The sequence below is a fragment of the Amblyomma mixtum genome, chromosome 5 (assembly GCF_055824585.1).
Source record: "Amblyomma mixtum isolate Tamu chromosome 5, ASM5582458v1, whole genome shotgun sequence".
NCBI lineage: Eukaryota > Metazoa > Arthropoda > Arachnida > Ixodida > Ixodidae > Amblyomma > Amblyomma mixtum.
In genome coordinates, this window is record NC_143016.1 from 168,831,556 (window position 1) to 168,843,883 (window position 12,328).

Sequence of the window (12,328 nt, forward strand, 5' to 3'; positions counted from 1 at the left end):
AAGGAGACAGAATACCAGAGCATTTGGTTCTCACCTTGGTGGTGTGAGACCGCTTTGCGGAAGTGTTGATGCACCCCGCCTGTATTTCTTCACCAGCAAATAACGCTTTTGTATTCAATATCTGGACGTGCAGACAGTACATGCAGCAGTACCCCTGCGGGATATTTTCTCTCCCTTTGTGCCATGAGGCCTCGGACCTCAGGGGTCAAGTAAAGAACGACTCCGTCCAGTTTTTGTTCTTCGTAAAAAAAAAAAAAAATAAAAACAACCCTATGTCTCTTTCAGGCTATGCTAATGGTTCTTTGGCTGCAAAGGGTGCATGCATTTATTCCTGAGAGAGTTGGAATTTTAAATGGAATGTCTCCTTTGTGCCCGTCAATTCAAACTTGTGGCATCAAGACAAAAAAAACTGCGCGATCACCGTTTGATCAAGCAGTTTTTTTTTCCCTTGTTATGGACATCACAAGTCTGACTGGAGTCCATTCGAGTACTTGCACACATCTACTTGCCAGCCTTCACAATCCTGCCACCGGGGGCAAGTCAAAGTTCAGCTCTACAAGTGCTTTGAGGCGTTAGACATGTCCACGAGGGGTGGAGGGGTGGAGGAGGGAGGGATGCTCACAGGCTGACAGGAGTGTGTCTTGGAGGAGACGTCGCAGCAGCGGACCAGGAGGGAGACCAGCTGGTACAGCTTGCTCAGGTCGGCGTACTGGTACTTGATGGGCGGCCCCGGTCCCTCGTCCAGCGCCACCAGCATCAGGGTGCCCAGCACATTCAGGCGCAGCAGCTGCAGGCGCTGCACAAACAAAGACACCACTACACATGACCCATTTCTTTCAGCACAGGAAAACTTGAAGCCTACTCGTTTCCCGCCCCATCTAATGACAACACTGGCTCCCTTCTTGCTGAAGGCAAGTTGTGCTTACTGATAGGCGCCTAAGGCATGTGGTGCTTACTGATAGGCAGTAACCCTAACTGCTACTGCGGCAGTCAAAGCACTAGAGCAACCTTCATACACTGTTGAAACTGCGGGTAAATAAAAAGAACAGAAATACCACATTTACACAAACATAACGCGAATTTACTTCCTTAGTTTGTCGTTTTAAGAATGCACCTTGCATTATATTTGAATCCAAGGTATGTATATAACATATTTTTTTTTTTTTTCAACAAGCTCCACTGCTGCAACCCACAAACAGATGGGGCCAGAGTAGCTTGCACCGTCATCCGTTCACCCGAGGAGAGGCTCAGCGGCAGCGGACTGCTGTGTACGCTGACCAAGCCGAAACACAGAGCCGCCTTTGATCGGCACTCAGTGTTCCGTGTGCAGTCGCCTACGGTTCAAATACCACAGCAGCTGCGCTCAAAAATCACATTACCAAGAAGTGTAATCATAGGCTCTCCACACTCTCTTCAACTGCCGATCTAAACCACCATGAACGTAATGAAAGAGAAAAGTGCGCTGAGCACAAGTAATTCAATTTGCATACATTGATTAGTATAACCTCTACAGTGCCAAAGTGCGTAACTCAAAGTCTTTCCAAGCAGATATCCTGCCAGCCTGGTGAAGAAACAGTGTATTGCGAGTGCCCGTGCATGCAACATGCAATTCACAACACACTGCACCCCAAGTGCTGTTGGGGACTGAGAAAGTCCAGCCCAGAAGACACGTCCTGTGTCAAATGATTTACCGCTGCGGGGATGGCCAAAGCCCACTCACAGGTTGTTTCTAACAGGTGACAATGCTGAAAAGGAGCCTGTGAGAGTATGGTGCACGAGAGAAGGTCGCATACCTCGGCCACCCCGTAGCAGGCGTACATGTAGAAGAAGCCAAAGTACTGGGCCAGGTGTCGGCCGTGCTCGGACACCTCCTTGTTGACCAGGGAGAGCACCGCCACCAGCAGGTGGTCCGACAGGGTGGCACTGGGGCTCGACAGCAGGCCTGCAGCAGAGAGACAGACGACACTCATGCAGGAGTTTCCCAAGCTTTCGAGAATAAGGTAGAACAGCAAAGTGGACAGTCACTGCTTAGTACCACACACACTCGTGTAAAGATTGGACTTTTTTTTTGCCACGTTTATATGGGGTGTGGCCCTTACAGGAAAACGGCATTTTTCCACTACATATTTCTCAACTATAGTGGAACCCAGGTTGTGTGCACCCCCGTCTTTGTGACGACCGATATTCTATATGACTGTTTAGTGTGGGCCTACGGGACACTTTATGGGGATAATGCATGGAAATCTTGGGTGACATGATTACCAGCTAGAACCGCTCCCAATAAATCAAGCCAGTAGATCACTTAACTGGCAAATGTAATGCCACCCAAAGTTGTTCTGAATAAGAATTAACATGGACAGAAATGCGTATAGCGACAGAATTTAGCACTTGACTACAATGACATTTTCACTGGCAGTTAGAAGCGGTGCTTCGCACATGAGACTCGTGGCTCCCCCCTTTGCCTGCTTTTCTGCTCACATCACTTTTGAAGGCGCTACAGAAATCAACTGCACTTTCATATTACAGTCAATCCCAGGTGCACTGGGTGTACTGCACGATTCGTGTCTCCAGGCCTAGTCTGCACTGCATCGAAGCCGCAGTAGATGGTGCTTTGGAGTTAGCCACTGCCTACTGTAAGAGGTCTAATCCTGTTAGCAGTACACAATAAACAGAATAATCTCATTCAGATTACGGTACAGCAGGTTTCTGCAACTGCGGAACTGAAGTGAACGAACCATACCAGGTGTGAGCTGCTGCTGTTATCCTCTGCTCAACTATGTTAGCTTCACCGCACGACACACAGTGCAATGCACTGAATGCTTGCTTCCCAGCACGACAAAGGTGTCGCGTGGAAAATAAATGAATACGAAACTCAGGTGCGCCCAAGTTCCCCTCGTGAGGCGATTATACAGTGCTATAGCACTGCCAGCAACGTGTCCAAGGCGCATCCAACCTGGCACCGCGCATTAAAACTGATAGTGGGAGTGCCATCTGAAGAAGCACCATTTGAAGGGACATAGAGCTCCATTCAGTACACTGAATATTTCACTGGACGTGATTCGATATAAATGCGAAAAACGCTACACTTCTTGCATATGATTTTGAAGGGGATCTTCTGTTCAACAAAAACAGTTCAATATATTCTGGTCTGATATATTCAAAACCGACTATGATTAAGGCCCCTAATTTTCTGCCGCAGAACATTTTAAATTCCTGGACAGCAGCTTGGGCATGCTGATTATTCATTTGTGATGGAACAGCGGAAAACACCGGGACAAGAGACAAGCGCTGCCTCTTGTCCCGGTGTATTGCGCTGTTCCATCACAAATTTTAAATTCCGCAAACTGCAAATAAAGAATTCGAGAGAAATATCAGATAACTCCTTAAAACACATCTCGCTTTATATTCTGAACCACGGTACGAACACAGTGTCAATTTTTTTCTTCAAACCTTTGAAGGTAGCCAGAACAACCTTCGCCACCGAGCTTTGAAAGCTGCCAGGAGAAGCCTGCTTTTTCAATGACCCTGGGGCAAAGCTCGCAGCATGCCAGTGCTAAGTAGACGGTGGCTATGGATATGGAAAGAAGCCGTTGTGGCTCGTTGAGAAAGGGCACTGAAAGAGTTGAGTAGAGCAGGGAAAGCAATAAAGGGCGAATGGACGCAGGACTGGGCAGCTCGAAACACCAAGTAGTGGGGGCAGGGCTGCTGCTGTGTGGGAGGCTGTATGCATTAAAGTATTGAAGACTTTGGTTCCCTCGATTTGTGGCGCATGCATCTGAAGCATTGCCTCGTAAATAACGTCGATATATTCGCCGTTTCAGTATCTTTGCATGCCATCGGCATTCCTTCGGAGGACGCTCGGCCTAGGGCTGGTGTAAATAGTTTTGACATTGCACTGCAACTGTAATAACATTTTAAAATTCTCCTCAGTTCTCAAACTTCAATCTCGCGTTGTATTCATATAAATAAGGTAAAATGGTAATTTTTCCGTCATACTGCTGTTCCTACTGACATCCATAACAGCAATGGCGTAAAAGTGAGAATGTGACTGCTAACACTCTTTCACAAAAAATTAAATCCGCGATTTTTCGAAGAATTGTGGAAAACTGCGGGGCCTTCATTATAATGTTAGGTTATTGTGTAAATATTTAAAGGTGCTAAACAACACACGTGCACAAGAGAAGACTACAGGACCCGTCGCCTTCAAATATTTATAATGAACAGCTACCAACTTGCCCCGCAAAAAGTTCTCTTATGAAGCACAATTCCTCTTTTGCTGACCTTGAGCATTATACAGTAGAACCCCGCTGTTACGTTCCTCACTGCTGCGTTTTCCCGGCTGTTACGTCGTTTTCTTCGGGTCCCGGCATAGCTTCCATAGGATCCAATGTATTGGGAACCCTGCTGTTACGTCGTAGCTGAGGAAACGATCCCGCATGATATGTCGCAACTGGGCTCCCCGAACCCGCCCGGGCAATGCGCGCCAACCGCCATTTTGATTTTTGACGAGTCTTGGCCAGGCTTGGCTACGGAACTGGCTGCAAGAAGCCGCACGCGAGTTGGAGAGGTCGCCACTAGGTGGCTATCCGCCTCGCGAACGCCGAACTTTTAAACCACAATGCCGCGATCTTTATCGTGCTTTGATGGTGTGATAACGTCGCGTGAGCGGAAGGCGCTTCCCCTTGAGGAAAAGCTGGACGTACTAAACACAGTCGACAGGCAGCCAGGGCGGCCTACGTGGAGCAGCGTGGCGAGCAGCCTAAGAACATTACAGTGTTTGACGCTGTGCACGTCGCTTCAGCGTGGACTGCAGTGAGCGCGTCAACTGCACAGCACTGCTGCGTGCAGTGTGGCTTTCGCATGGAAGTGGAAACTGCCATGGAAGATGAAGAGTAGTAAGCAGCCTCTAAGAGCTAACTGAGGCTATGCATTGCGCTGGGTGCCACGGGAATCACATGAGGCGACCACGTCGCCGTGGATACTGCCGTCGTGACGTCGGAATGTCAAAGCATTGCCGACAATGTTGCGAACTCGGTTGTGAGTGAAGCCGCTGACTGCGATGACGATGACAACGAGCCGCATGATTTCTGGGAGTTGGGAAATCCGATTTTTGGAGAAGCCGTTGCGGCTCTGGACCTCCCCTGCAGGTATGTGTGTCGCACCGCTAAGCAACGCTGACAGCAATGCGGCCTTCCAGACTATTGAGAAACGCGTTGTTCTTTCCAGCGGGCGAAAGAAACTGCAATCCATTATTCTCGATTTTTTAAACTCCTAAGGTCACTTTGCGGAAATAAATTGTTTCAAGTCAAAGCTGCACTGTTTTCATTAATTTTCGGTGCTTTCCTCACTGTTGCGTTTTCCCGGCTGTTACGTTTGTTTTTCCCGGTCCGGTGAAAAACATATGAACGGGGTTCTACTGTATACCTGACCATGAGCATTCAGTTCTTTGCTCATCCCTCACACCTGCAGCGTTGTTGGCAACGTCCACAGCACAGAGCACCTGCTACACGTCCTGTCATCGCAGTGGCAGCACAGAGTGTTTATGTCTCAGAGAGAGCCTCAGCTGTGATGACCGACCTTATAAACTTGGCAGCACACCAAGACGTAATGAAGCAATTAGCACGTTTGTGAAAAGTTCTTTGCTTTCCCGCCCCTATTAATGTTCATACATCTGTGCTACCAACTCATAACCATCCTGCGGAATTATTTTTTTTTTTTTCAAAATTTTAGGGTGGAAAGTCCACTGGAGCAGCCCTTACAGGAGCACTACCTTAGTTTTAGTGTATACGGTAGCCTGAACCCATAGGGGACTGAAAACTCGTTCAAGCTGTGAATCATACGGAGCGCAAATCAAGGATGCACATGATGATGATGACAAGACCAAAGTGACAACTTGAACTGAATGCAGCTTCGGATTTGGCGACATTGCAGTCCACTGCACACTGTCACAGGCTGTTGAGGTGTAGTACTCACTGGAGGAAGCGCAAGGAAAGAGTGGGGTGTACGGTCCGTCCCTTGCCGAGGCATGGGCCAGGAACACCACGATCTTGGCGAAGGCACTCCGAACCTGGGTGGTGATGGTGACAGGGCGGATGAGTGTGGGTGGACAGAAGTAGCAGGACAGGAAAAGTAAAAGAAATGTATGGGTGATCATGCAATGTGACAAATTTGCATTAGCGGTATTAGTTGCACAATTCAATTTTACATTCACTGCATTCCCACTGCGACTTTAAATGTGATTTCACCATCACTTTTTTCTTTCTGTGAACTTCTGATCGATGGATGCTCATAGGTGGGAGATGTGCTCGATCCACTACGCACTTTAGGGTGGGCAAGAGGATCTCACATGCACGCACACTGACACATGCATGCACACACACACGCACACACAGAGAGAGACAGTGGCGTTTTCCACCATAAGGGAAACAACAAAACAGAACACTTTGGCGGACTAGCTGGTTCATGACTGTCAAATTAAAGAAACTACGCTAAGAAAACATGAAACAAGTGACACACAAGTGCGCCATCGTGTATGTGGGTACTCATTTTGTCCTCATTTTCTTAGTGCAGCTTTATTATTAGGGCCAAAAATAAAGCTGCGCAACAAACATCCTGCAAAATTCTACTGGCACTCCGAAGCTCTTCTTACTGCCAGACGAGCCCCAAATTAGTAGAGGCAGAGGGAAAAATGCATGCAAATGCAATTTTAAACCAAAGCGCAGATGCTGAACGACTGTGTCAACACGCGCTTTTGCTGCACACTGAATAAAGAATGCCCTTTCTCAGGACTTTGCGAGAAGATTGACGTATCAGTTGAGAGTTCGAAGTGCAGGCTGGCAATCTCACTCTGCCCCCTGCTATGCAGCACATGCCTGTCCTTCGAAACTGAACCCTCACACTGCCCCGCCTGCGCAGACCTCTGCAGAGGTGCAGAGTCTGCACAAATGGGCCCAGTGCCACAGCAATGCCCAGTCCCTTTCATTTGCGCTACGCAGCGAGTCTCCACTCTCAGCACTGCCAGTTGTTACTACTTCCGACAAGCTTCCTGCAAGCAGCAGAAATGGGCTACAACACTGCTGTCACAGCACCAGTGCAGACGTTGCCAGCGTCCACCCGGAAGATCAGTGCTCCTTCTTGCACAAATTAAAAAAAAAACAACATATAACCGTTTTTTTTTTTCTCTCAATCATCTAGTCCAAAACAGGGGGTGCGACCTATACATGGGTGCAGCCCTTATATGAGATTATATGGCGTTAAATATGATTTGCCTGGACTAGAACAGTCTCTATAAATACATGGAGCTGTTTGTTTTCAAATAGTAGTGTGCTCAGCGCACTCCATACAGCCACACCAAGCATGTGTTTTTTGCAAGAGTGTCTAACTGCGGGCATTTTCATTCAGATTCCATTTCGTTCCGATTCTTCTGTCTCTAAAGCTATGCCCTTCCTATTGCTAGAATGAGTCGCAGTGATGGGCGGATGGCAACAATAGAATGGAATTGAACCAGAACAATTGCATAACAGTGGCCCGACATTCACTGCATACCTTCCACCCAAAGATTACGAACAAACCGAGTACAAGGCATGGTTAATTCCTCAGAGAAGAAAGTGCACCAAAAAAAAAGGTGACCTTATTGCTCTTGGTTTCTACCTGTACACATGATTATTAATCTATATCCATGTTTAAGTAGCACATGGCTAGCGATATTTATAGGCACAGATAACTTATCAGTCCATTGGGCTCTCTATCACCTTTAATTATGCTTTTTCCAGAACTCACTGTGCGGCACCTGCTACCAGCTCTGTGTAGCAAAATTCAATGTGTCCTGGATTCCTATCGCAAGACAAAACCACTAGACCCAGAGAATTTTCAGTTCAAAAGATGTTCCAGAGTGTCTTATGAGCAAAGGGAGAGGCTCAACTGGGAAGCTGACCCCACCTCCAGCATCCGAGTGGATTTCTGACTCTACTCTACCCTATATCACCGCCCCCCTCGCAAATGGCACGAGAGAGACGGGGCCCTACCTCATTGGTGGGGCACTCGAGCAGGTACTCGGCCAGCCGGTGTGGGTGTGCAAACAGCACCTGGTTCGCAAACCAGAGCCGCACATTGCGCGAGTGCCGCAGGTGCACGCACAGCACCTCGTACCAGTCCGACGCCGAACCCCTGCAAGGAAGGAAGGAAGGGATGATGCCGTTGGACACCATGTCTACTCCCACAGGCTTAGTTGGAATGTGTGCACTAAAACAGGGTGGGCACTAGAAACCAAGCAAGCACAGCAGCAGAGAGATACAAGGAACTGAACTGAACCAAACTGCACATTCACAGTATTGGCTACTTCACTGCTGTAGATGCTCGTCTATGAGAAGCGAGAGGACGAAACAGCATCGGGCAACTCAGCAGCACTGCAAACAGTCACCCAAAGAGGAATTCTGGCAGCTAGCAATTGGCTGGGATGCCATTTTCTCTGAGGGGGGGGGAGGGGGGCACTTGTCTGAAGAGAGGTATAGGCGCGGCCATAAGTAAAAGGAGCACGCTATTGAAGAAGCGTTGTTTGTCTACAAGAAAGCCCACCAACTTCCACTACCAGCATGCGCGCACCACTGCTGGAAATTTCAATTAGGTGACGCGTGAAAAATATTCAAAGACAGTTGCGTGCTCCGTTTACTTTTGTCCGTGCCTGTACAGCTGTCAATGCTCCCATTATAAAACTTTTTTTTTTTTTGTTCAACTCTCATGCAAGGGCTATGTGAAACACTGCTGCAGTCACTGTCTGAATTTTCGCGGTTTTCTGTCTGCACAGGTATTGAGAGAGACACTGCTCTTGTCAGCTTTTATTAGGCACATAACATTACTATTTAAGCCCTGGCTTGCCTGCCACTTAAATACATTTTAAATGTGATAAGAGTATTTTTTGGGGGGTTTCTTGCGAATATACCAAAACATGTTGCAGCTACCAGTGGGACCTGCAAGGGTTGGGATTAACATCATGAACTTGTAGATATAAAAAAATAAAACAACAGAAGGACATGCTGCAACCTCAGCACTACAGTGTTTACATGCATTGACGTTTACTGTGATGCATCTTAGTTATACCTAGAACATGCATGAAAAATTGTTCTGCTCACATCTGACAGCTGGCCCGCTACTTTTGGCTGCCTGTTCCAATTCTCTTGTTGCTCGGCTAAATTTGCTATTCTTCCCCGAATGCTTCTACCACTACAGCATTTAATTACACGCCTTAGAAATGTTCTCGAGTATTACAAAGCACATGACAAAGGTGGCCGGACAGAGCAATGCATGCATGCATACTCTTCCAAGGAACTTTCCCTATTGCCAATGCCATAATTTAAAGAAGACAACACTACGATGTCCCTCATAGCCTGAGTCGCTTTGGGACGTTAAACCCCCATAAGAAATATAAGCTTCTGCAATGTGGCAGCACCAGTGACCATGGCATTTCAAAGAACTGCAACGTCTCTGTCAGTGCAGTCAGTGCGCACAACAGCAATGCCCGAAGAACAAGCTGGGGGGCTCCTCACCTCAGGGACTTTTTGGTATGGAACGCAGTCTGGAATAGGAACTTGGATGCCAGCTGCACGCTCACCATGGCCAGGTCTTCCGCTTCGGGCGTCTGCGCACGTTGCGGAACAGCAGGTCATAAGCGGTGGCACACTCTCAACCCCTGTGCCCCCTCTCACACAGGATTCACAAAGCACTGAAAAATTTCATGCCTGCCTAGTAACTTCATGTTGATCCAAAAGCAAGCCAGAAGAAACTGAACAAGTCAGTCACGCACAAAGTGCCTGTCTTCTTTCCTTCGTTCACATCATTTGCAATATCCCAAGCTACCAAGGAATGCAGACCGCAGTTACTATGGGCCTTTCTCAACTCTAAGCAATATTTCTTTACTACACAGTGAACCCTCCTTACTCTCAACCTCACATTACGGACTTTAGCAGATTTGCAAAATTTAAACAAATTCCCACCGGGATATCTACACTTTCAACATAAAAATATTTCACAGCTAAGAATTTCAAAATCTAAGAATAACATGCGCAATTTATTTGCTCACCCACAGTAAAGGTACCTCGTTATTACCAACTTGCCCCAGATTTTTCTTTGCCCCCTATGGCCTAAGATATGCAGCTGGTAGATTCTAATGGACGAAAATTAAGGACAGAAGGGCCCCTGCGAAATAACTGCAGCAGGCCATGCAGGCAACAGCTCTGCCTCTTCCGCTATAATTCTTTATTGCAGAACTCTCAAGTACAAAAAAAAAATATGTGACAGGAAGCCCGCACCAAACCAGAGGAGCAGAGGTTATAGCAGGCAAAACCAATTTAAAAAAAAAAAGGAAAGGGGCAAACACCTGAGAGAAAATATAAGAAAAACCAATTATAAAAAAAAGACCCAAATGATGACCGGAAAAAGGTGATTAGTAGGGCAAAGAGGAGCCAAAAGGATTAACAATCACAGAGATCAAAAATGATAGAAACGCTGGTGTCGGTTCACTTTTGCTGCTGGCATGTTCACAGCCAGTCATCGACTGCTTTGCTGCAGTGGTAAGCTCACAATTCATAGCATTTCCTGGTTCACAAGATCGAAATCACGAGCCATTAAAATGTCACACAGAGTTTCACTTTTTCTTCTGGCTAATATGTTTGCGAATAACGCTATTTTCCGGCAAGTACCGTATTTACTCGCATAATAGGCACACCCCCAGTTTGGTCGCAAAAAATCACTTTTTTGATATTGGTGAAAACAGCCCGAAAGAAGAAGCCCGAAGGCGAAACGAGGAATATCAGAATGGACCAACTAGCCCAGCAAAAAGTTCTGCTAGATTACCTTTCTTATACAGTGGGCCCTTCGTTAAAAAAACAGCGCTCTTTCCTGTCACTTCCTCGTTTCGCCTTCGGGCTTCTTCTTTCGCGCTGTTTTCACCAATGTCAGAATGGACCAACTAGCCCAGCAAAAAGTTCTGCTAAATCACTTTTTTTATTCCCCCGCATCATAGACACACCCCAAACTTGGCCCTCAGGTCAATACTGTATTTACATGGTTGCAAGCCAACGCCTCCCCCATCCCCAAATCTTTATTTGAACAGTCTTTGCTGAACTGACTACTAGTCTTCACTATTGCTGCTGCCATCGCAGCTGCTGCGGACCCACAGCACGTACAACGACATTGCGTGGAACAGCCGTACACAGTTCTCAGAGACGCTCACTTTAAACGTCTGTTTGGAAAGCTTCATCTCCAGGTGCAAACCTTTCCGACTTAGGCCCACGAAAACCTCGGCGCTTGGAGTCGCGTACGAAAATTTAGGCACGCCGCAGTCGCAACTCCTGCACTTCTCGTCCACATCAAACTTCCGGCCTGCCACATGCTTGCCGTGTAGCTATTAAGGTGCTTGCCCGTTGTGCTAGAGCAGCAACGCTCGGCGGCAAAGCCACAACTACGATGAACTAACACGCTACCACAGATCCCGGCACTTTGAACGCCACAAAAAAAAACTGGAGCTGGTGATGCTCATGCTGATATGGATAGCAAAAAGCTCGCGGCGGAGGAACAAGTTGATGATGACGATGAGCTTGGCCTCAGGCGCCCTCCGTGGGTGGCACCTGGAAGCTCCTGTGCGCGTGTGTGGCCTCCGAGATCAAGCGCCTGTAGTGCACAGCCAGAGCTGATCACGGAGGCCATGGCGCGTGCATTTCGAAAGCTATTCCCGCATGGGTAGTGGAAAGTTGCAGTGCGGCCCTTACACGGATCTTTTTTTTTTAAATACGGTACATTCAAATCCTGTTAAAATTATGATCACGCGATACTTTAGCGAGCAATAGGATGCGTGCTAACATGCGGGGAGCTACAGCTAGGGGGCTTCCCTCCAATACATAAATGCGACGGGGTTAAACTTATGAAACAACACCAATATGTGGGCATATGAGGAATGAAGCTTGGGGACACATGGCATGAGCAGACAGATGCATGCAGTCAGCTGCCAGGGTGGTTTCCCACAAAGCATAAGCGATGCGGCGAAGCATTCCAAAACGTCAACAGTGATAACTAAGATGATCTGGCTACTTTCAGCTTTGCCACTGCCATACTAAGAGGATTCTGGTGTGGGCTAGTTGGTTCATGCCTTAAGAAACAGATTCACACAGTGCAACGGAATGAGGACAAGAAGGAACACGAAACACAGGACAGGCACTGACCACCAACTCTTTATTGCGTTATCTATAAATCTGTATAAATCTGTGCTGGTTTTTATGACGCAATAAAGAGTTGGCAGTCAGCGTCTGTCCTGTGTTTCGTCTTCTTTCTTGTCCTC

General features: G+C 47.3%; 1 protein-coding gene across 2 annotated transcripts in view; it reads right to left on the bottom strand.

Annotated features, from left to right (window-relative positions):
• faf (ubiquitin carboxyl-terminal hydrolase-like faf) overlaps positions 1–12,328 on the bottom strand; it is a 160,865-nt gene that overhangs the window by 22,763 nt on the left and 125,774 nt on the right. For both annotated transcript variants that reach the window (XM_089546319.1, XM_089546317.1), the window contains 5 exons: positions 9,543–9,634; positions 8,025–8,166; positions 5,974–6,067; positions 1,794–1,942; positions 623–796 (listed from right to left, as the gene is read on the bottom strand). In XM_089546319.1, the coding sequence (XP_089402445.1) occupies positions 623–796; positions 1,794–1,942; positions 5,974–6,067; positions 8,025–8,166; positions 9,543–9,634 (651 nt within the window). The remainder of the gene's footprint in view (positions 1–622; positions 797–1,793; positions 1,943–5,973; positions 6,068–8,024; positions 8,167–9,542; positions 9,635–12,328) is intronic.